The 20,559-nt window shown below is 40.8% G+C and overlaps 1 protein-coding gene across 12 annotated transcripts in view; it reads left to right on the top strand.

Moving 5' to 3' along the window:
* The window catches only part of RBFOX1 (RNA binding fox-1 homolog 1), a 1,149,451-nt gene that overhangs the window by 331,594 nt on the left and 797,298 nt on the right, over positions 1 to 20,559 (top strand). For 3 of the 12 annotated variants that reach the window (XM_051794622.1, XM_051794305.1, XM_051794068.1), the window contains exon 1: positions 20,438 to 20,544. The exons of 8 other annotated variants lie outside the window; for them this stretch is intronic. In XM_051794622.1, the coding sequence (XP_051650582.1) occupies positions 20,542 to 20,544 (3 nt within the window). In that variant the 5' untranslated portion in view covers positions 20,438 to 20,541. Of the gene's footprint in view, positions 1 to 20,437; positions 20,545 to 20,559 lie in introns of those variants that run through there. One more of the 12 variants, XM_051794402.1, reaches the window with a different exon arrangement.

Below are 20,559 nucleotides of genomic sequence, written 5' to 3'. Positions count from 1 at the left end.
TAAAATCACTACAAAAACTGTTTACTGTGGTGATTTCTGTGTCTATGCTGTAAATTTATATTGTGCACGTTATAGTGCCTGCACAGATGATCAGTAATTGTATCTTCTGCATCACAGGTTTTAAAAACAGACAAATATTGTGAATTAAACCCACAATCAAAAGGAACAGACTTCACAATAGTCATAATAAAATCTGTGAGAGAGCCCATACCTGTGACAGCTGCACTTGGGGTTCTGCAGGATGTTATTTTTTGGTTAAGTGGGGGGTTTTTTTTGCACCATGTGTAGGGTCTTGGATCAAGACATTCCACAGCAAATCATTTAAATTGTACCTGTTTCCTGAATATTCATGGTGTGGTGAGTGGACCCCAGCTGGCAGCTGAACACTGTTTCTTAAAGCATTTTTAATTAAGATATTTTAGGAATATAAAGAAATATGCCCTATTAATTTTCAGTGCTTAATAGACTAAAGCAGAGTAAACCATTGGAGACTGTGGAGTCTTTCACGGAAAGGTCCTCATCAGTAAGAGATTAAATTAGGTCACCTTGATAACCTGGTTTGGTGAACCAAATGGGTCTGATATTTGACAGCACCTCCCCTGGAGTTCTGGGTTAAAAATAGGGAAATAGCACAAGAAAACCTCCAGAAGGGATTTTTGTGTCTCAGTGGATGTTTTTCCTTTGAACACAACGATGTTTCATTTTATAATTGAAATACAGGATGGCTTTGAACTTTCAATAGCTGAGGCTATTAAGTAACAGTATCACATTTCATTTATTACATTAAGTTTTAAGTGCAGTCCATGCATTTTTAATTCTGTTTATGTCTTGAGAGCTTGCCCCTAGTGGAATAAAACCAATCAAGGATCTAGAATGAGAATTAAAATTTAGGTCCTGCTTCACCACTGCCCTGTGGTACCTTTGTGTTGGCTTGAATAAGTGCAAAGGACAAATAAAGTAAATGTAAGGACCCTCTGGAGAAAACTGTTATTATAGGGGGTCAGATAATGCTCACATTCTGCCAGGCTCACCTAAGAGTCCCTAAATGTGGGAAAGCTGGCTAAAGACAGGAGGGAGTATATGAGCTCTAGGCCAGGGTAGGAGAAAGAAGGGTCAGAACAAATGGTTTCAGAGAGAATCCGTGCTCATGATATTCAAAAAAAACCCCAAACACCACACCAAACACAAAAATAAACCCCACAAAAAATTAAGCAACCAACCAAAAAACACCCACAAAAACACCAAAGAGGGAGAGAATTGATGGTGAGGGTAAAAAAAAAAAAAAAGTATTCTAGGTGGGAGTAGCTCCCTGAGAGCCCCCGGGCAGGGATTCCCTGGAAGCCTCTGAGGAGACTGTGGTGGAGGAGGGAAAAATGGGGTGGAAAAAGAGCAGCTGAGAGGAGCAGGATGGGCTGCCCATAACCCCCACTGCTGCAGGGAAGAGGAAGGAGAGGAGTCGGGTGTGAAGGACTGAAATTCAGCCTGGGGAAAAAACATCAAGGTGGGGTAGGGGGAAGCTGGTTTAGCTTTTGTTTTTGCCTCCCACCATTCCAAGTGGCAATAAATTGAATTAATCTTCCCCAAGTCAAGCCTGTTTTGCCCATGGCAGTATTTGGTAAACGAATTGTCTGTTTTAATCTTGACCCCTGAGCTTTTCCACCTTATTTTTTTCCCCCTGTTCTGATGATTTTTTTCCTCCTGAGGAGTGGGAGGGAGAGTGGCTGGGGGGATATGAAGTGGCCAGGGGAGGTCAGTCCTTCATATCTGGGAACTGAGGAAGTTTTCCTCCTGTGCCCTACGTGGATCCATGTCTAGAGGTGTGGTTTCATTATTCTTTCACTGCTGACCTTGCATTGGAATTTTTATTTTTGCTTCTTTTAAATCAGGCAAAAAAAAAATAATGTAATCCAAAGGTACAACCAGAGCTCAGCTTTGTTTTGCTGAACAATTTTCAGCTAAAACTTTGCAGGCTTTTTTATATTCAGGTATTTTCTTTGTTATTAATGGGCTCATAATTCTGTCAAAACAAAGACTGAAAAAATGACATGTGATTTAATATTCACCTTTTTAGAGGACAGAGCTTTTCTGAGTACAGGAGGATCCAGGGCAGAATGTTAAAACTCACAAATTTAGCAAGGCCTACTGTATTTTTCAACCCTAAGGACTGTTCTACATCCCTGGAATTAGAATAAGGTTGGATCTGGAGAATCTGTGTCTGTCTGGTTGATCATCTTTGCATTTAGGAAGGAGGCATTTTTCCCATTACCAGATTGGTCTGGCCAACTGGAAGGGGTTTTATTATAGAATAAATTATTTTTTTTTCTTATTTTTTTTCTTTTTTTTTTTTGTCAGGGGCAATTTCAATCAATTTTAAAATTAATTTTTGCCATTTAATGAAAGGCTAGTAAATGTGATCACTATATGGAAGACATGGCAAGTGTTACTGCAAGGCTCTATCTCAGGAACAGTTCTCAGAGGAGAATCTGGACTGTAATACCATTTAATATTGGGCTGTGCACTACATTTCAGTGAATATCTATCTCAGAAATACAGTGGCTGCTTTTCTCATGTATTTTTGCTTTCACTTGTCTATAAGTATTTTTATCATTGATTGGTGAGGATGAAATATTTTTTCCATAAAGACCTTGATACTCTATTTTTATTTCTTCCATCTTCCCAGGCATCCTTGTGCACTCTGGAGCCTTTGTTTGTTTGTTCCTCCCTCTGTGAGCAGAGGGATGGGGACGTTCCTTTGCACTTCTCGGGACTTTGTTATTCCAGTCTCTCCCTTCTTCAGCTCTTGATGTTCTGACATTCAGATGAGTCACCAAATGCATTATTTTTCAGGTGGTTAGATTGATTTCATGTGTGAAGTTCATTTCAGATGCCCGTTTCTGAATGTACTTGTCTCCCTCCAATTTGCCTGACACGTTGAGCAGGATTGGATTAGATGTGTTTCTAAAATGACTTCTCTCCAGGCCTGCAGCTCAGCTGGGAGGGTGAGGTGGCTGCAAATTTGTCCCTTGCAAGCTGCAATTGCTGGAACCTCCTGAGTCATCAAATCCATCTTCCTCTGGGGATGCAGGGCTGGTTTCACCTCGGGTATTTGATTTCAGTGTGGAGGTGCCAATGTCAGCTGAGCCCACACAGCAGTGTCTGGACAGCCTTGTTTTAGCAGACAGGCTGCATTGGGGTTCAAACCCTTAAGGTACAACTTGTGTGATAACGTGGGAAATCCCCTGCACAAAATACAAAATATTTGCCCCACCTTTCTCTTTCAAGTTTTTTTTTTTCTTAAATCTGGTATTTATCTAGCACCAAATGCCTTCAAACTGGTTGTAAAAATTTGACTTCTGTATATAGGGCCACATTAGTATATAACTATATAACCATAAGGCTATAAGAGAATATAAATATATTAGTGTATAATTAAAAATAGTGCATAAATAAAATTTAATTATATAATTAAAATGTTATAATAATATTAACAATGTAAAATAGTTTATTCTAACAGTTGTTTTAGACTTCTTTTCAGAATTGCAGTTAGGATTGCATGCTGAAAAATAGAATAATGAACACGTATATAAGGATTTCTAGCTTGTTTGGGTAATAGAAAATAAATACAAATACAAAATAAAATACAAATAAATTTATACTATAGAAAGGGGTATGTGTTACCACAGTGACCATGCTCAAATATGTGATAGGAGCAGATGAATAGTGATTTTCTTTAGTGTCAGGTTGGAAATGTAGTTCTGCTGATATATTTATATTTCACTCTGCTTCTCTCTCAGCTACCAATGATATACTACTATTTCTAGATGAAATTAGTCAGCTAAACATTTATTCCAGTTTTAATCAGCTAAGTAATTTATCATTTTAAAACTATATCCACAGCCAAGGTAATCCTCCAAAACCAACAGTAATCTTAAAACTGTGTGCAGAATAAGAAGGTTCTGCAGTTCATTTCTGTGAAGGCAAGTGAGAGTACCAGAAGTGCCATTTTTTCATTTTATTTCTTTACCATATAAGAAATTATATCTCCAGATTCCAAGTCTATGCTCTCTGCTTTACCACTGCCATGTGAGGGTGTTTTTAGTGAGTCAGTAAAGAACATGCAGGCTATTTGCTGTTCTGTTGTGGGGTTGGGGTTGGGGTTGGTGGTGACTTTGAGGAAAGCATCATTAAAGCCCCTTATCCTTAAAACCCCCTGTGAAAGCCCCATTCCCAGTGATGTACTCCTGTGATACAGCATCAGCCCCAGGCTCCTTTGCTGCTGCATTTCTCAGAGCATAAAAGGGCAAAAGAAATACGAAAGAGGAAGAATGCTGCAAAAAGGGGGTGTTTGGCTCTTGCAAATGTTTTCTTAAACGTGAATATGCTCCCTAAAAAAAAAAAGCCTGAATGGAAACACGGCCCAAATTTGGCAGAGTTCAGGTGTAGATGTTATAGCCAAGGCCTTTCTTTAATCAGAGCTTGAAACCCATGAGAGGAAAGGGGCCATAAAATCAATTCTAAGTAATCTTGGCAATGAGATAATAGTCCATTAATCTCATCAATATAAGCATGAAATTTTCTGCTGCAGTTCATGCCTATACATTTGTAAGAAATTTGTCAGTGGAAATGGGACAGAAGCCATAGGATTGCTGTAGGGGTTAGTGCCTCAGGTTTCCTCTGCAGCCTTTGTTCCATTTACTCTTCTAATATTTTTTTTTTTCCCCACAGTGAAAAATGTACAGTTCATCTGTGGAACGATGCCAACCAAAACTTGTTACCAGTTCCATATTAAATGAGAATTAGCAGCAAGCTTATAATGTGTGACTCATGAATCAGGGTTGAAGGTTGAGGTGGAAAATGTTAGAGAAAGCAGTGCTGTGACCTGCGTGGTGCCACCCCAGCTGTGGGCTGGGGCTGGGGAACTGCTGGTGTGGTTGTGCCCTTGCTTCACTCTAATTCCTGTGCACAGAAACCACTGGATAATATTCATAAGTTGTTTAAAAAAAAAAAAAAAAAAGAAACAAGCCTTTCTTTGAGAAGTTCCATTTATTAGGCTCCTGCTCTCCTCTGGTCTCTCTTGCTCTCTGAACAACCCCCTTTGCCTGGGCTGGCTACCTAAACAAGCCAAAGCATCAATAGGTACCCTGAATTTTGTTATCTATCACTTCTAGAAACTGTCAAAGAGAGTGCAGGCTTTCACAGAAAACATCATTTCATTTTTCTCCCTCCCCTGGGGCTTCCCCCCCCTTTGAGAGCTTGTCTGTACGTGCCAAGGTGCAGGTGCCTTTACAGAAGTGGAATCTGGGGGACCTTGACTACTGGGTTTTCTCATCCCTGGCAGGGTGGTGAGGCTCTGGAGCAGGTTGCCCAGAGAGGTTTAGGATGGCCCATCCCTGAAAGTGTTCACAGCCACATTGGACAGAGCTCTGAGCAACCTGGTCTAGTGGAAGGTACCCCTGCCCTTGGCAGGGGGTTGGAATGGGATGTTCTTGGAGGTTCCTTCCAACCCAAACCATTCTGTGATTCTCCTCTCTCCTCACGTGAACAAGGATCTCTCTCCTTGCTCCTCATTTCCCTGTGAGTTGTCCCACCCTGTTGTTCATTTCAGTCACACTTTCCCACATTAGGAACATTCTCATGGGATCATGGCACAAAGGTGGGGGCCAAGAGGAACAGCTCCCACGTTGTAAAGACTCCCTCCATGTAACACAACCCAGCAGCCCTGATTCACAGAAAGAGATGGCAAAATTTCATAGCAAAGTATCAAAATTCCTTCTGTCAAAGGCATTATCTGCTTGCTGGAAGATGTTAGAGGTGAGAAAAAAGCGAAGTCCGTGTGGCTTGTCATGGCTAATTGTCCTTTGGTGCTGATCATTTCTGGGCATTTATTTTGACAATTAAATGAAAGATACACTGCCTTCCAACTGAGGAACTGAGTGTAGAGACTAAAGCAATTGTTAGTCCACAATCACTGAGGAAAGTTACCAATATGAACAGCACTTCAGAGTTTTCTCATGGAATTCTGCTATGTTGGTTATTTGATTTTCATTCTACACTAAATGTTATATATCATGTCATATGGTAAACATTACGATTCATATTTTTGATACCAGATTTTAAAAGATGAATTTCAAACCTTTCTGAGGAATTTTCTTTCGAAGGAAATTAAAAACTGTTATTTATTTGAGTGAGTGCCGTGTACTGCAAATACAGAGATGTGTAGCTATATTACCATGGATGTAATGCAGTAATACAATTTTTCCACAGCATAAAAAACTTCCTTTCTTAAAACCTCTGCAAGTATCTAATAGGACAGGTGATAACTGAAGCAAAATATATTTTTGGGTTATTTCAGCATAATGTAGGAAGCACAGGCTCCATGTATATTCTCTTTCATTATATTTTCAGCTGACAATAACAATAATTGGATTTTTAAAGCAAATGCTAAAGAAACAGGACCTACTTGCCCTCTTTCAGTACAAATATACTGTGAGCTGGATCTATAAAACATACTAAGTTTTCCAGATTTTTTCATGCTAATTTTTGTTTTGTTCCTAAAGGTGAAGTTCCCATAATTTCATCAAAATAGGGTGTGATCACAATGGCTTTGTCCTCTCCATAAAACAGCTTTTTGGATGGTACACTATTAAACTGTGCAGGTGCTTTGGTTTTATTGTAAATATTATCTAACTGAGAATGTCATAAATGGGAAACTATAATTTTAAGTATCACTTGATTCTCAAAAAGAGAAGATAATCCTAAATTTAAATGTAGACTGTCCTCAGTTTCTACAGTCTGCTGAGATTTTTGTATAAAAGGCTTATGGATTGTCACAGAAAAGAAAGATTGTATTTATGTGGCTCGTGATTTCAAAATTGGAAGCAATTTTTATTTTACCTACTTTACCTGACTCTCACCTGAATGATTATTAAATGCAGCACAAAGCTGCATCTACAGATGGAAGCAGTAATGTCTATTTATTCCTATAGTTTTTTTCAAAATCATAAGTCACTCTACTCTAGGACAGAAGAAATTCCAGTGAATCACCTGGAATTCTATATAATGAAGTGTGCAATATCAGACTTCTAACTGTAAACCACTGCTTGTTGTCACAGGTGATTTTTACCCAAATACTTGCCACAGCTTCCCAGCATTTTTGCCTTAAATAAAGATACAGCAGGTGCTTTTATTTGTAAGGATTTCACCCAGAACACTCAAAAATGTGTCTGTAGCAACTGGGCAAATTTGTCTCAGGAGCATTTGCATTTTGGGTGAATATTCCAGGTGCTACATAATTCCAGGCTTAATTAGTTCATCTAAGCTTTCCCTTTCTGGCAGGGGAGTGAGTGGGTAAGGAGAGTGTGTCAGACCTGTCTCAGTTTGCAGTGAAAACCCGACTGAGGTGACTCTTTTGTCATTGATTATTGGGGAGGATTTCTCCAGCTGGATGCCTTCTGCCTGGTCACCATAAATTAGTTTTGTGTCACTGCCTCTAACAACCACAACACACTGATAGTCTTTAAATGATGGTTTATATGACCTGAGACAGGATCTAGCCTTATTTTTCTGCTCTATTACTTTCAAAGAATAGTCTTTCTATTATTATCAGGCCGGGGTAAAATAATTGTAAATCCCTTTAAAATTTATAGCAGTTTTGTTCATTGCATCTCATGAATGCAAACCTCAGCAGAACTGTAAACTGTTAATGAGCAGATGTAAGTATATGTATTTTAATAGGGTGATAATGTGATCGGGTTCTTTATTATTTTGGAATGGTTTACAGCTTGCAGGTTTTTCAGAACTGTTCTGGGTTGATTTTTCTGCAGCTGTATAAATAAGATAGGAATTCTCTGGCAGTATGATGAAGTTATAAAAACATAAGTTGGCTGTGAGGGCACAGTCATGGTTATGAGAATTTGGGTTTACCTTAGCAGGTACAACAGGCAGAATCTTCTCTGACTGGAGTCAGATTTCATCAGGAAAAAATAGGTGGTGAATAACAATACCTTAGGAATTAACATTTCTGTTGTAGTTGGGCATTTTTTTATCTGATTTTTGGGTAATGATCAACATTTGAAATGGTTTAAGAGTAGTTTTTAATACTTCAATGCTTTCTAAGTCAGTAGTTGCCAGTTTGCAAGAGAGTAGTCTTTAGCTTTATAAATAAAGGCTCTCAAAAAAGTAAAGAAAAAATTTCACATTTACATATAATTGCACCTTTGATTAAGGACAGCAAATTCCTCTTTTGCATTCCTGAGTCTCTGAAGGGGTTTTATTGTTTGCTAGTTTGACACATTGAAGGTGGTTTTCAATCTGCTGCTGCAGAAAGGCTGTGAAATAACCCCAAACTGTTCCAGCCATCACAGGACAAGCCTTGAACTTCTCTTGGTGAGGCCCTGGTAGATGTTTTAGAACAAATATTTTGTGTTCCTTGATTAAAAAGGTGTGCAAGACATACTGTGTGCTCCTTCAGCTCCAACACTGCTATATAGGTGCAATAACCCCCTTTAGATGGATCATGGTACTTCTGAGCCTTGTTTGGAGAGGTTTAGGAAAACAATTTTCTCCTTATTCTCCTTATGAGGTTCATAAGGTTTAAATACTTTTACATTGTAGAAATGAACAATATCTACTAAAGATAACAAAAAAAAAAAGTTAATGCATTATTTATTTACTGTAGTAAAGACCAGTCTTGTACTTTTCGTTGAAAACCTTGGAATAGTTTGATGGCAAAGGGAATACAAAGAGGTCCTGTGAGTGGATTACCAGAGTACCATGTCTGACACATGGCCTTTCACAGCCCGTTTCACAAACTTTTCATCACCTCATTATTTTCTGACACTTTACAGAAGGTGAGGAATGCTCAGTGAAAATACATAAATCATGAGACCCCTTCAAAACTTCCTGTCCCCTCTGCTGCTCAGGAGTGCTGGGATGGTGGAGCTTTCACTCTTGGCACTCAATTCATAGGAGGTCGTTTGGTGGAAAAAAAAAAAAAAAAGATGTAAAATAGAGCAGAATACAAGAAAACAAAGCAACTATAATGAAATAACAGTAATAATATGAAACAGAGAAATGAGGAAACAGATAAAAGGGAGAGGATGAGTGCAAGAATTTTATATTTAAGATGTTAAAAGCTGAAAAGTCAAGAAAAGAGTAAAGGGGAGGGATTTTGTCAGTGTTGTAAAGGAATTACCCCTCACTGGAGAATTTGCATAGGTTTTTAATTCTCATGGGTAAAGGCAAAGGTTAAATTTTATGGAACTCACTTTACTGTGTTGGTGTCTTTCAAACACAGGTTTAGTGGCCTGACTGAGAACAGAACCAGGACACAATATTGAAAACACAGTGAGCTTTGCATGGGGAGCCATGGTGGGTTCAGCTGCTCGTGGCTCCAGTGAGCAGAGAGGGGAAAGAGGGACTGAACAGTGGGGTCTGTGTCAGGGACACTTGTGGGACAGAGATAAATGAGATAAACGACAGGGAAGTGCAAAGGTATTTTGTTTGTTCCTCGGGAGCGTCAGTGAACGTGCAGCTGTGGTGAGAAACACGGTAGGTGCTGCACATAATGAGGCAATTTCAATAAAGGATGACTTTGCTGTCTTCATTTTAACTGGTTTGAACAATTTCCATCAAAACCAGCCCAAGTGTGATCAGTGCACAAACTTTTTCTTGAGAGGCTTCGCTGCTGAGCTGGGTTTGCATGGCCAGGTTGAGGGGCTGCAGGGGTGGCACCTGCCAGGAGAGGTCATTACAGAACGTTTTTGGGTCAGATTTGCTCTTCACCATTCCCTTTACTTCCCCATTTATGCCAAATTAAGGTTTTAATAAAGCTTACGTAAAGCAGGGATCCTCTTCCTTGGGTTTTATATGCTTTATGTGCCCTTTGGGGCACAGGGGAAGAGCCATGTGAGGCATGGAGCACTGGGACATCAGGCCTTCACACTCATCCTCACAGCTGGCACAGGAGGCTTGACAATGCAGTCAGGAAATTTTCTGATCCTGATTCCCTACGTGTTTAGGAAGCAGTTCATTGATGCAGGAAGTCTTACAGTTTTTCTCTGTGTTAACATGGAAATTTAAACACAGCTACTTATAAGGCAGTATTAACTGGTCTGTTATGAGCAATTCAGGGGGAAAGCTCACCCAAAATGTGTACTTTCTCCATCCCAAATCGATTCCCATGCCTTAGTCACTGTTTCCCACCTAATTAAATCGATGGTTCTGTTGCTGAGTTTAAAGTGAAGGTGACATGAGCTCCCAAAATGCTGCCGAAACCAATGGTCCTTGCAAAAGGTCTTTGTTTTTGTTGCCACACAGGTCAGAGTGTTACGCCTGTTTTGTTAACAGGATGAAATTTTTATGCCATCGTGTTCCCAGATTTACCAAATCCCAGGAAATTACTACCAAATCCCAGTTTCCACTACTACTCTAGAAAGATGAGGCTAGTATTGTACAAAGAAAGGAGGAAAAATAGTGTTTTTACTTCATCTATTTCTGAGCAGTTACAAGGAAAATATTATCTACCCATCAAGTTTTGTTTTTATTTTAAAAGTGTTGAAGGATTTTAACTGTGTTTGGTGTAAGAATACAATAAAAATTCTAGTTTTATGTGCTGCTGGACTCTTTCACCTAGGAATCCTTATAGGGTTCACAGTCCATCCCTTTTCAGGCCTGGGAAACATTAAAGTAGTGAAATGCTCCTCTCTCAAGAAAACCTTTTTGTTAAAGATAAATTCAGGGTTGGTTTTTTGGTTGTTTTTTTTTTTTTTTCCAGACATTCATACAAAGCTTTATCTTGCTCTGCAATTAGTCTCCCTGCAATCAAATAAAGGGCATGGATTAATGGAAGAACCACTAGAAATATTTTAAAGGGATTAACGTTAATGGAGAAACAAATTATCTTTCTATCAAATGAGGTTAATAACAAAAATTAGTTGTGGCCCCTCACAGTTAGTCACTAACCTCACAGAGTCTGCTAGAGATTAATCAAATGAGTTTTTCTGTAAAACCTGTAGAATTTTCAAGTGGTTTAGGGGCCCAGCTCTCATTGTGAAAAGGTTCAAGAACCTTGGAAGCTCTTACCACCATGGCAGGTTGAAAAACTCCTTTCTTCAAGGAATGAATTGTAACCTGAAGGGTTTTCTGGAGCAGCAGGGGCCCAGTTGAACTCTCACTGAAATTCCTGTTCCACAAGGTCCTGCTCAGCCTGTACAGTCTGAATTGTTCACAGTGTAAAATGACTACAGGTTCATCAACACTTCAACTCATAATTAAGTCCATGTAGTAGATAAAAAAGGGTATTTCTTTTTATTGACTCTTTTACATAAAAAAATATAATTGCTTAATCCCTTATGATATTTAAAGCAATTAAAGTGTGGCTTTTATTTGCATAAAGGCAGTTTGCAAAGATGGTTTGTAGAATCACGTTAAGCATCAGTTTGACCCATGTATCGATGTGATAATTCCTGTAGTTGCTGACTGGCTGTAAACACACCTTAGAAAACCTTGGGCGTGTCTCACAGCTCTGAGGGGTGTGTGGCTGCAGGATAATTATTGTCACTTCTGGTTCATTATTTCAACATGATTTGTACCATAAAAACACTGCCTTTAGTGAGACAGGTACAGCCCAAATAGCCAGAGCTGTATAACTTTGCCTGATGTTGTATGTTTGTGTGTTGACTGTTTTTGTAGACCCAAAAGACTTAGGGAGTTCTCTTTGTTGTTTTTCTTTTTTTTTTTAATTAAACCTTTAGGCACAGGGATGATTCTCAAATCACTTCCACACTTGTCTGCATCTGGACAGCCTGGAGGTTACCAGGAGACTACCTGGAAGCTAAATTTTCACTTGCTCTAAAAACAGAAGTAGAAGAGTAATTTTCAGCTGTACTGTAATTTTTAATTTCTAATACTCTGAGTGCAGTGTAGTGAATGGGGACAAGTGGAAGGCACTGGACACGGTTCTCCAGTGATGCTCTGTGCAGATGCAAACACATTCACAAGTACAAATCTTATTTTTTGATTAAGGTCTCAATGTGATGGGATGATATAATCAACCTTGTAAGCGAAAAATAAATGCCTGCTTTTGATCACCTTCCCAGGAAAATTCTTCTGACAGATTATGCGGGGGCAAAGTATTTAAACTGACATAAAATCTTATAAAAATCTGATTTATTTAAAACACTGGTTCCTGGATGTAGTTATAGAAATAAATAGTGACTATCCAGGTAGACTTAATTTTTAGTACAGACTGTAGCCAAGCATTAGTGGCTTTCAGCACCTCTTCATTTCACACAACATTGCAGAGGAGCTGGCATTCACAGCCCGGGCTAAAAGTCATTAGACCCAAATTGCTGCAGATCAAGTGGCTCAATGTTGTGTTTTTCAAGTGTTTCAAGGCCAGGTTGGACAGGGCTTGGAGCCACCTGGTCTAGTGGAAGGTTCCCTGCCCGTGGCAGGGGGGTTGGAACAAGACGGTCTTTAAGGTCCCTTCCAACCCAAATCATTCTGTGATTCTCCACTCTCCTCAGATGAACAAGGATCTCACAAAGCATTTTGGGATTCTATTATTCCATGTTCTGTAGGATCACTGCCAGAGTGCTGCCAGGAGAAAGGGGAGGGTCAATCTCCATGTCTTCTCCTCACGCATCCTAAGAAATGTTTAAAGTTCCACGTTATCATATTAAAAATTCCAATAATCAAACCCACAACACAAAAAACATGAAAAACTTAAAGCAAGTAGTGGCATGTTCCCCCTGCCCTTCTGTGCTTGCTTTCAGGTACATCTGCCTCTGACGTGCTCCTCTCTAACAGCAGAAAATCAAAGTTATTCCCTTAAGGAAAAGCTTTTTTTATAACAGTTGCGTAGCCAAAGGTCCCTGGTGAAAAAGTTTTCCTAATAATTTTCCAGTAAAGAACAGAAAACCCACAAAGGTGGTATTTCCAGAGGAGTGTATTATTAGAAAGAATTGATATTTGAGGAGCTTTATTTTATTAAAAATGTGCAAGAACTCCTGTATGTCATTTCACACACAGCTTAGTGAAAGGTTAGAAAATTAGCTCCTGTGTGCTGCTTATGCAGTGGGATGGATGAAGGAGACTTTACATTTCACAACTTCTTGTTTCTGACAAGTTCCAGTGAATTATTTATGTGGCCACTTATCCTATAAAGATGGAACTGAGGGTACAAACTGAGTTCACAAACGCTACCAGAAAGCCTTCAGGTGATAAGATGAAAATGGATCTTGGTCGCTGCTGATCTCAAACCTGGGCTTGAATTTGTGGCCTACAGATGAAGGGTTCCGTGGGCTTACATTTTTCATCTCTAACTCGTGAATTTGTGCAGTTTATGAACAATTCATGAAGTTCTATTTATCTTCAGCAATTGCCTCATGAATCGAGGATTTAACTGGAATAAGATAATCCAGGAAATAGTAAATTTCAATTCATTTTTATGAGTCTAATATATATTCCACATATGAGAGCAGAGATGTGAATACATTAGTGATAAAAATACTAGAAAGAAATTACCTATTTCTGTAACTGTAGTTTAATTCCCAAAGATGTGCAGTCAGAGATTGGGGCAGATCTGACTTTTTGCAGCTCTTGGATTTTCTGGGAGTTTCTACCCTTAAAAGGGAGTTGAATGCAGTTTTTTCCCTCTCTCTTATTTATAAAGGGCCTCTTTTCAGCTTGATTCTGTCTAAAGCAATATGGATTCACAGATAAAAGTTTGGGGAAATATTTTATTATTTTCAGGGAATTTCTTTTTATTTTTCTTTACTAAACAATAGCTGCTCTGTATTTGCTGTTGATAAAACTGTTTTAAATCCCTTCTCTGCTGCAAACATGTGACCTTAGGCAAGTTGTTCTCAATTATGTTAGTCCACACTCCAAGATTTGCTATCTTCAGTTCTGGAGTACTTCCAGAACTATGCTGTTAGACTGAGGGGCAGGTTCAGGCTGGATTCTAAAATCCTGTAATTAATGAACTACAAAGTCTGGCTCGAAACTTGTTTTAGGGGATTGAGAATCAAATAATTCTCACAAAAGATATTTTCAAATTCTGTCTTTGAGCACGAGTATTTCAATTAACACTTCAAATAAGAATTTTAAATTTTGCTTGTATGTAAATGCAGGTGTCAGTGAGTTCCTCAAATTTAGGGGGAAAAGGCAGAGGTTGTGGTGCAAATGTCAGCACAGATGCCCATTTGGTCAGAGAGCTCTAGAAAGAATAAACTGCATAGTCTGCAACTATGGAAGAAGTACTTCCAAACCTGTACAAATGATTCCAGATGAAAAAGTTTATTAGTTATGGCATGATCAAAAGAAGTTGCACTGGAGAAACCACAAAAACTGCCAGTCCTTCCATTGCCCTGAATCCTGCTATGGAAATGTAAGAGTCAAAGACAGCATATCCCAGCACTAAACAGGCCCTGAAAGTCTGAAAATTGCTTAACTGGACTCTCCAGCTCACACCCATTCCCCAGGAATTATTACTGAGCAGATGACTGTGCCCTCTGCTCTGGCAGGGTACCCGTATTTTTGACAAGAACTACAAAGCCTTTCTGCAGCATCTGCAATATTTGCTTTCCTTAAAAAGAAGCACCTGCCCCTTGGCCCAGGAGCAGCACAGAATTCCTCAGGAGCCTGGCTGGGTGTGTTCACACACGGGTCCAGCACCTCTTTTACAACAAAACTCAGGATCATTGTTCTCATTGTCCAGGGAAGAAAACCCTTGGAGAGCCAAAGAGAAAGGGGAAGTGCTTTTGGCAGTGGCATCCTCAGGAGTCAGATGGAGGATGGAGTTGGATTGAAATTTTCCAGAGTCCTGCTCTGGTTCTTTCAGTAGCAGGGCTTGTCTCCTCCCTTCCAAATGTCCCTAACAGAAAGGAGAAAAAGCTGACACCATTGCTTTTAACAATTCCTGTCAACACTTGCCTAGCCCTGCCTAGATATAAATGGAAGTGAAGGCAGAAAGGGAAGCACAGAACCTGACAATGTTTAATCTGTGAACCCATCCCTCCACACAGGACAGCAAAAAGAGAACGTGCACACCCAGAGCTTTCCTCCAAGAAAGGTCAGTTGAACCAGCCTGACCTTTTAACCACATATAAAGCCATAAGTCATCAGCCCTGTCTGAATGGTCTTCAGTCCCAAGGTGCTCCCAAAATAACCTGGAGATAAAACAGAGTGATAAAAATCAGGAGATGCTGCTGAGTTGGGTGTGCAGTTGCTTCTTCGAGATGTTTCTTCAAGAGGATTGGTACATATGCTGTAAGTCAAAGTCAGGGGACAGGGAAAAAAACAACTCCCTGGAGAAAGGAAAGAGATCAGCATTTTATCACAGGCAAATAAGTTGGAAACTCTCAAATTTTATAGATATGTAGATGCAAGCACATGAAGATGCTGCTATTAGAGCATTAAAAATGGAAGTATTATCTTGCTACTCAACGATTCTACTAAATAGCTATGAATGTCTAATTAAGTAGGTCTTAAATCTGTGTGACAATGTAGTTCATTTTATTATTTAGGACTGAAACATGAAATACTGTAATAATAACTTAAAAGTGTGGGTCAAATATCCCAGAATTATTCTCCTAAGTAGAAAGATATGAACAAAATGTAGCAACAGCTTAACTCCTTCTTCTGACATGGAGACAAAAACATTGAATTATTCAGACACCAGTATTTGATCTGCAGCAAATAATCCTTGCTCTGCAATGCACAAGAGAAGGAGAAATTCAGTCTAACTGGATTCATTAATCTGACTATACACACACACACAATTTATTCAACTCCAGTCAACAAACCATCCAGGAAACAAGAGCTCAGACACTATAAATTGTCTAAAAGCACTTAAGAAACATGAGATTAAACTAAACCCCCCCCACACCAGCGGGGTACATGTACAGAGTGCTACATCCTTTTTTTTTTCATGTTTTGTCTGTGAAAGGTGATTTCTCCATTTCCTTAAGTTTGATTCCTGTTTTGTCCTTAATTTCAAGAATCAAGACACCACCAAGGCTTTCTGCTCAATGTCCTAAGGGTTAACTGTCAGTGGACTGTTCCCCAAGGATATACCACGGCATAATTATTCTAAAAATGATTCCTCAAGAGTTTATGGCACTGAAATTTGTGATACATCAGCAACCACCTCAATTGGATTTACTTTCTTTTAAGCTCACCCACTTCACTGCAAATGGCTTCTGTGTTGTGGCATCTGTGGATTTGTTAGAGATGCTCTTTGCTGCGAGTACATTATGAATTTTTAAAGCATTAAATATGTATGTACTATTTATATCTTCCTTACAAATACATGGAATCTTTATATTTGAAGACTTCAAACAAATTTTTTACCGCTTTTCTCTTGATTTCTTTTTTTTTTCTTTTGATACAGCATCTGCAGCATTGACTTAGTCTGCTCTTCAGAACAATTATTTTCTCCAAGAAATCATCTTTTATCTCCAGCTCATCTTCCATCATACCATAGATCTGTTTTCTTAAGATCTCCTGATTAGAACAATCACACACCAGTTTCCAAATTTGGAAATAAACTCTGAAAACATTTTACTATAAAGGGAAAAACATTTCCAATTTTAATAAAACCGTAAATAGGCTTTTGTTCAGAAAAGAATTTTTTAAAAAATATTTTAAAATTAATCCCTAACTAGGAATGTGTATAAAACATCATGTTTCAACAGAGCCTTTCATTGCCTGACCTTTATTTTGTTCTCTTGCCATTGATAATTTAAATTCAATTGGAAAATATCCCCTTTCAAAGTAACTTGTTTAAGTGCATGACTAGCCAATTTTATTTAAATCTGTGTATTTTCTTTGTAAATATTTCCCATAGGAATGACTGAAAATTGTCAGGCTTCACACAATGGTGACTTTGGGGTAGAATTGCCAGCATATTTTTTTTTAATCATGTGCTTTAAATGGTTTGTCTATTACAAAGATGAATAAATAGCAACATATCTTTCTGCAGGTGGTTCTAAGAGATGCACAGGCAGGTACATTTGGATACATCAGGCTCAGAAAAGGAAATATTGTGATGCTTGGGACAAAAGACAATATTTGGGTGCTGTTCTCTGCTCTGCCACTGCCCCGTGTGAGACTGACACTCTCTGCTGGCTTCTTTTTGCTCATCATTTATCTGTTCTTTCTTCTCATCAACAGTTATTTCTTCCACCAAAACTTTCACCTCAGCTGGGAGTCTGTATGTAATAATGATGGCAAAGTCTTATATATATAATAAGAAGTCTAAAGTCTCTATATAACAATATATAAACAAAGTCTATATATAATAACGATGGCAAAGTTTTGAGTATGGAGGAGTTCTTTTAAGAAAGATCTGACTTGGAGTTCAAGGTTCTTTCATGGGAAGGGAACAAAGGGAAAACAGACATGAAAAACAAGCCAAGAGAACCTTTTTGCCAGGATTTATTCAAAAGAAGAGTATGTAGGTGTTGGGACTGCAAAAGACAAGCTCTGATCTTTTAACATACACCTGCTTCTGTAATCAAGGCCAGATGAAAGCAACAAACACCTGGACCTGATTTAGTTTTAATCCTGTGAGTAGTCCTCAATTCTCCAGTGAGTATTCCTCACTCATCAGGAATGCTCAAATGCCTGAAGAAAACTTGTTAGCAAGTCCAGTTTGTGAGATTTCTGTCTTCCTTCATGGAGGATTTTGATTTAGCTCATGTTTTTGCGTGAGCTTCACCTGTTTATTATTTTAGCACCTTAAAACAGTTTTAATTCTTCATTCTTGAGGCTGCCAGCTGTACAGAGAGGTGAGTGGACAGTGGAAGACTACAGGTCAGATTTTGAAGGAAATTGAGATACCTAAAATGTTTGTATTGGTGCCACCCTGAAAATCATATATTTGGGAAAAAGAAAGGAATTCCAGGCTGTTTCACTTGGGAAGGCACTAGATGGTCCTTCCTTCCTAGGTTTCATTAAACTGCTGCATGGCCCTGTGCAAGGGTCTTTGGGCCTATGGGCAAGAGAATCTGACACTACTCTGAGTCAATCAATGGTCAGCTCTGTGTGAGCTAGGATTGACCCTAAATAACCTAATGGCAAAAATTTCACCAGGAAGAAAGTTTGCCTCATACTGCATCAGCACATATCATCAAAGGCTGGACGTTTTTTACAGGGAAGTTCATCTTTCAGGTTTTTTTTATCAGTTCAGTCTTTAAAAAGTGCTGACAAAGTAGCAGGAATTGGGCCATATGGCAAACCTGTCAATGTAGTCAGTCATATTTAAGCAGAATGTTGAAAATTATTTTCCTACAAGAGGGCCTAAATATACAAATTAGGGAGGGGTTAGGAAATATTTCCAGCATTGTGTTTCATTTCTACTTGCTAAGCTTCTACTAGGATCACTTTATCATAGACAGATTAGTAAATATGGCTTTAAGTCTCTCCTACTGCAAAGAGTGCCCAGTTACCCACTGTAAGATAATTTTGCAGCAGTTTAAAGAACTTCAGTGTAATGTCTTGACCCCCAGTTTACATTTGTTGGACACATAAGCTTCCCACTGTCGTCTTTGTGTTGATTTTGGAATGAATTGGAAGGCTGAAAACAGAAGTGAAGGAAACCCATAGTGTGGATTTAAAGATCCATCCAAGGATCTTTATATGAACTTCACAGGGAGTGGGACATACATTTTAAGAGAATCTGTTGTGATAACTTGATAAGTTACATTTGGATCCTGAAAATGAATGTTTGACTGTCTTTGTCCCTCCCGGTAATCTGACAGATTTAAACAAGGTGGAGCTAAAGTTTTCCAGCTGTTAGTTTAACACTGCTTCATGTTTGATGAGGAATGGTAAATTCTGAAGCTACTGTTCAAAAATACCCAGCTTCATAAACTGGTCTGACTTGGTAAAGGAACATTCCTGAGCAGTTCTGCTGAGTTACATGTTTAGGGGATCCAGGATCGTACCTTGGGCCTTAAAATAGCAACAGAAATAGGCCAAGCCCCAAATCTGTCAGGAGAGGCAAGGGGATATAGTTATGTGCTTTTGAGGTACTTCTCTTCATGATAGATGTGGGAACTGCAGTTGAACTTAAGAATATTTGGCTTTATTTTCTACAGAGATGAAAGAGTTTATAGGGAGGTTATTAATTTAAAGTTTTTTTTAAGGAACCCCACGCTTATGATTTAAAGCTTGCCTCCTCATTATCACCTGATTGTTACAGGTTTGCATTTCCATCTCCATGCTTGAAACAACTCCCTGCTCCTAAACCACAGGAGGCAGCACATCTGTGTGATGCTCACACTACCCATCTGTGATTGATAGCAGTTTACATGCTGAAGTCAGTCTCAGTGGCATTAATTTATTGTAACTGAAGGCTGAGCAGCACAAAAATGTTTGATCGTTACAGACTCAATACCTAACGTATAGAGAAGGACGAGGCATTGTTCTGACAGGTCTTGATGTTTATTATTTCCCTCAAACTTTATCGCTAATAGCCGCCGTCAGCCTAATTTAAGAGCAATCCATGCGGTTAGGGATGCTGCGAGGTGCTCTGCGCATTAGAAATCTCGTAAGATTTGGTTTCCTTTGGGCAAAGAGGAAGGAGAGGAAGCACAGAGATGGCTGAGGCTCGCCAAGGGCATCGTTTTAATCAGCAGTTTCCCCAGCGCCGCTTTGTGTAGATGTGTGTGTGTGTGTGTGTGTGTGTGTGTGTTTGCCTCCCGCCCCAGCGGTGACAGCCCCTGCGCGCTCCGGCCGGGGGATCGCGCAGCTCTCCGGGCCGAGGGCGCAAAGTTGCCACCGCGCCGCCGGTGACCCGGGGAGGTTCCGCCCCGGCGGAGCGCGCCCGGCCGCGGGCATCCCCCGCATCCCGCGCATCCCCCGCCGCAGGTGCGGGGGGGCCGCTCTCCGCTCCCCGCGGCTTCCCGGGCGCCGCCGCGCGGCCGCCAATCCCAAATCCCGGGTGCGGCCGCGCCCCCACCCGCCGGGGAGCCCCCGCTCCCCCCCGGGGGCCCCGCGCCGCCGTCCCGCCGCATCCCGCATCCCGCCTCCGCTCCCGCTCCGCCGCCTCCCCCGGCGCAGGGGCTCCCCCGCCGCTCTCCGCTCTCTCCCCCCCCCCCCCGCCCCAGCCCGCCCCGCCGGGCTTGAAGGTCACCTCCGCCCGCCCGCCGCCGCCGGAGCCACTTTCCGCGCCGGCTGGAGAAGCGGCAGCGCCTCCGCCCCGGGAAGGTCCGTCTGTCCGGCCGGTGCGCGGAGCGGAGCGAGGAGCCGCCCGCTCGCCCGCTCCACTCCCGGCACCGCCGCGGCGGGGCCGCCCCCGGGCTGTCGCCGCTGCCCGCGGAGGTCGCGGGCGGGCCGGGCAGGGGCCCCGCTGCCGGTGCGGGGGGAGCCGGGCGCGGCGGGCGGGGGGCGCGGCATGCGGCGCTGAGCCGGGGCGGCGGCGCTGCCCGCGGCGAGGGAACGGGGCTGCGGGAGCCGCTTCGCCTGGCGGGGCCGCCCGCCCGCCCCCGGACGGGAGACGCGCCGCGACCCTTCGCCTGCGCTCGCCTCTTTATGGTGAGTTTCGGCCGG

This window comes from Manacus candei, unplaced genomic scaffold, assembly GCF_025592945.1.
Source record: "Manacus candei isolate 608988 ecotype Guabito, Panama unplaced genomic scaffold, ASM2559294v1 h1tg000002l, whole genome shotgun sequence".
In the NCBI taxonomy this organism is placed as follows: Eukaryota; Metazoa; Chordata; class Aves; order Passeriformes; family Pipridae; genus Manacus; species Manacus candei.
The sequence above is the reverse complement of the archived record's forward strand: the minus strand, read 5'-3'. Positions and strand labels throughout refer to the sequence as shown.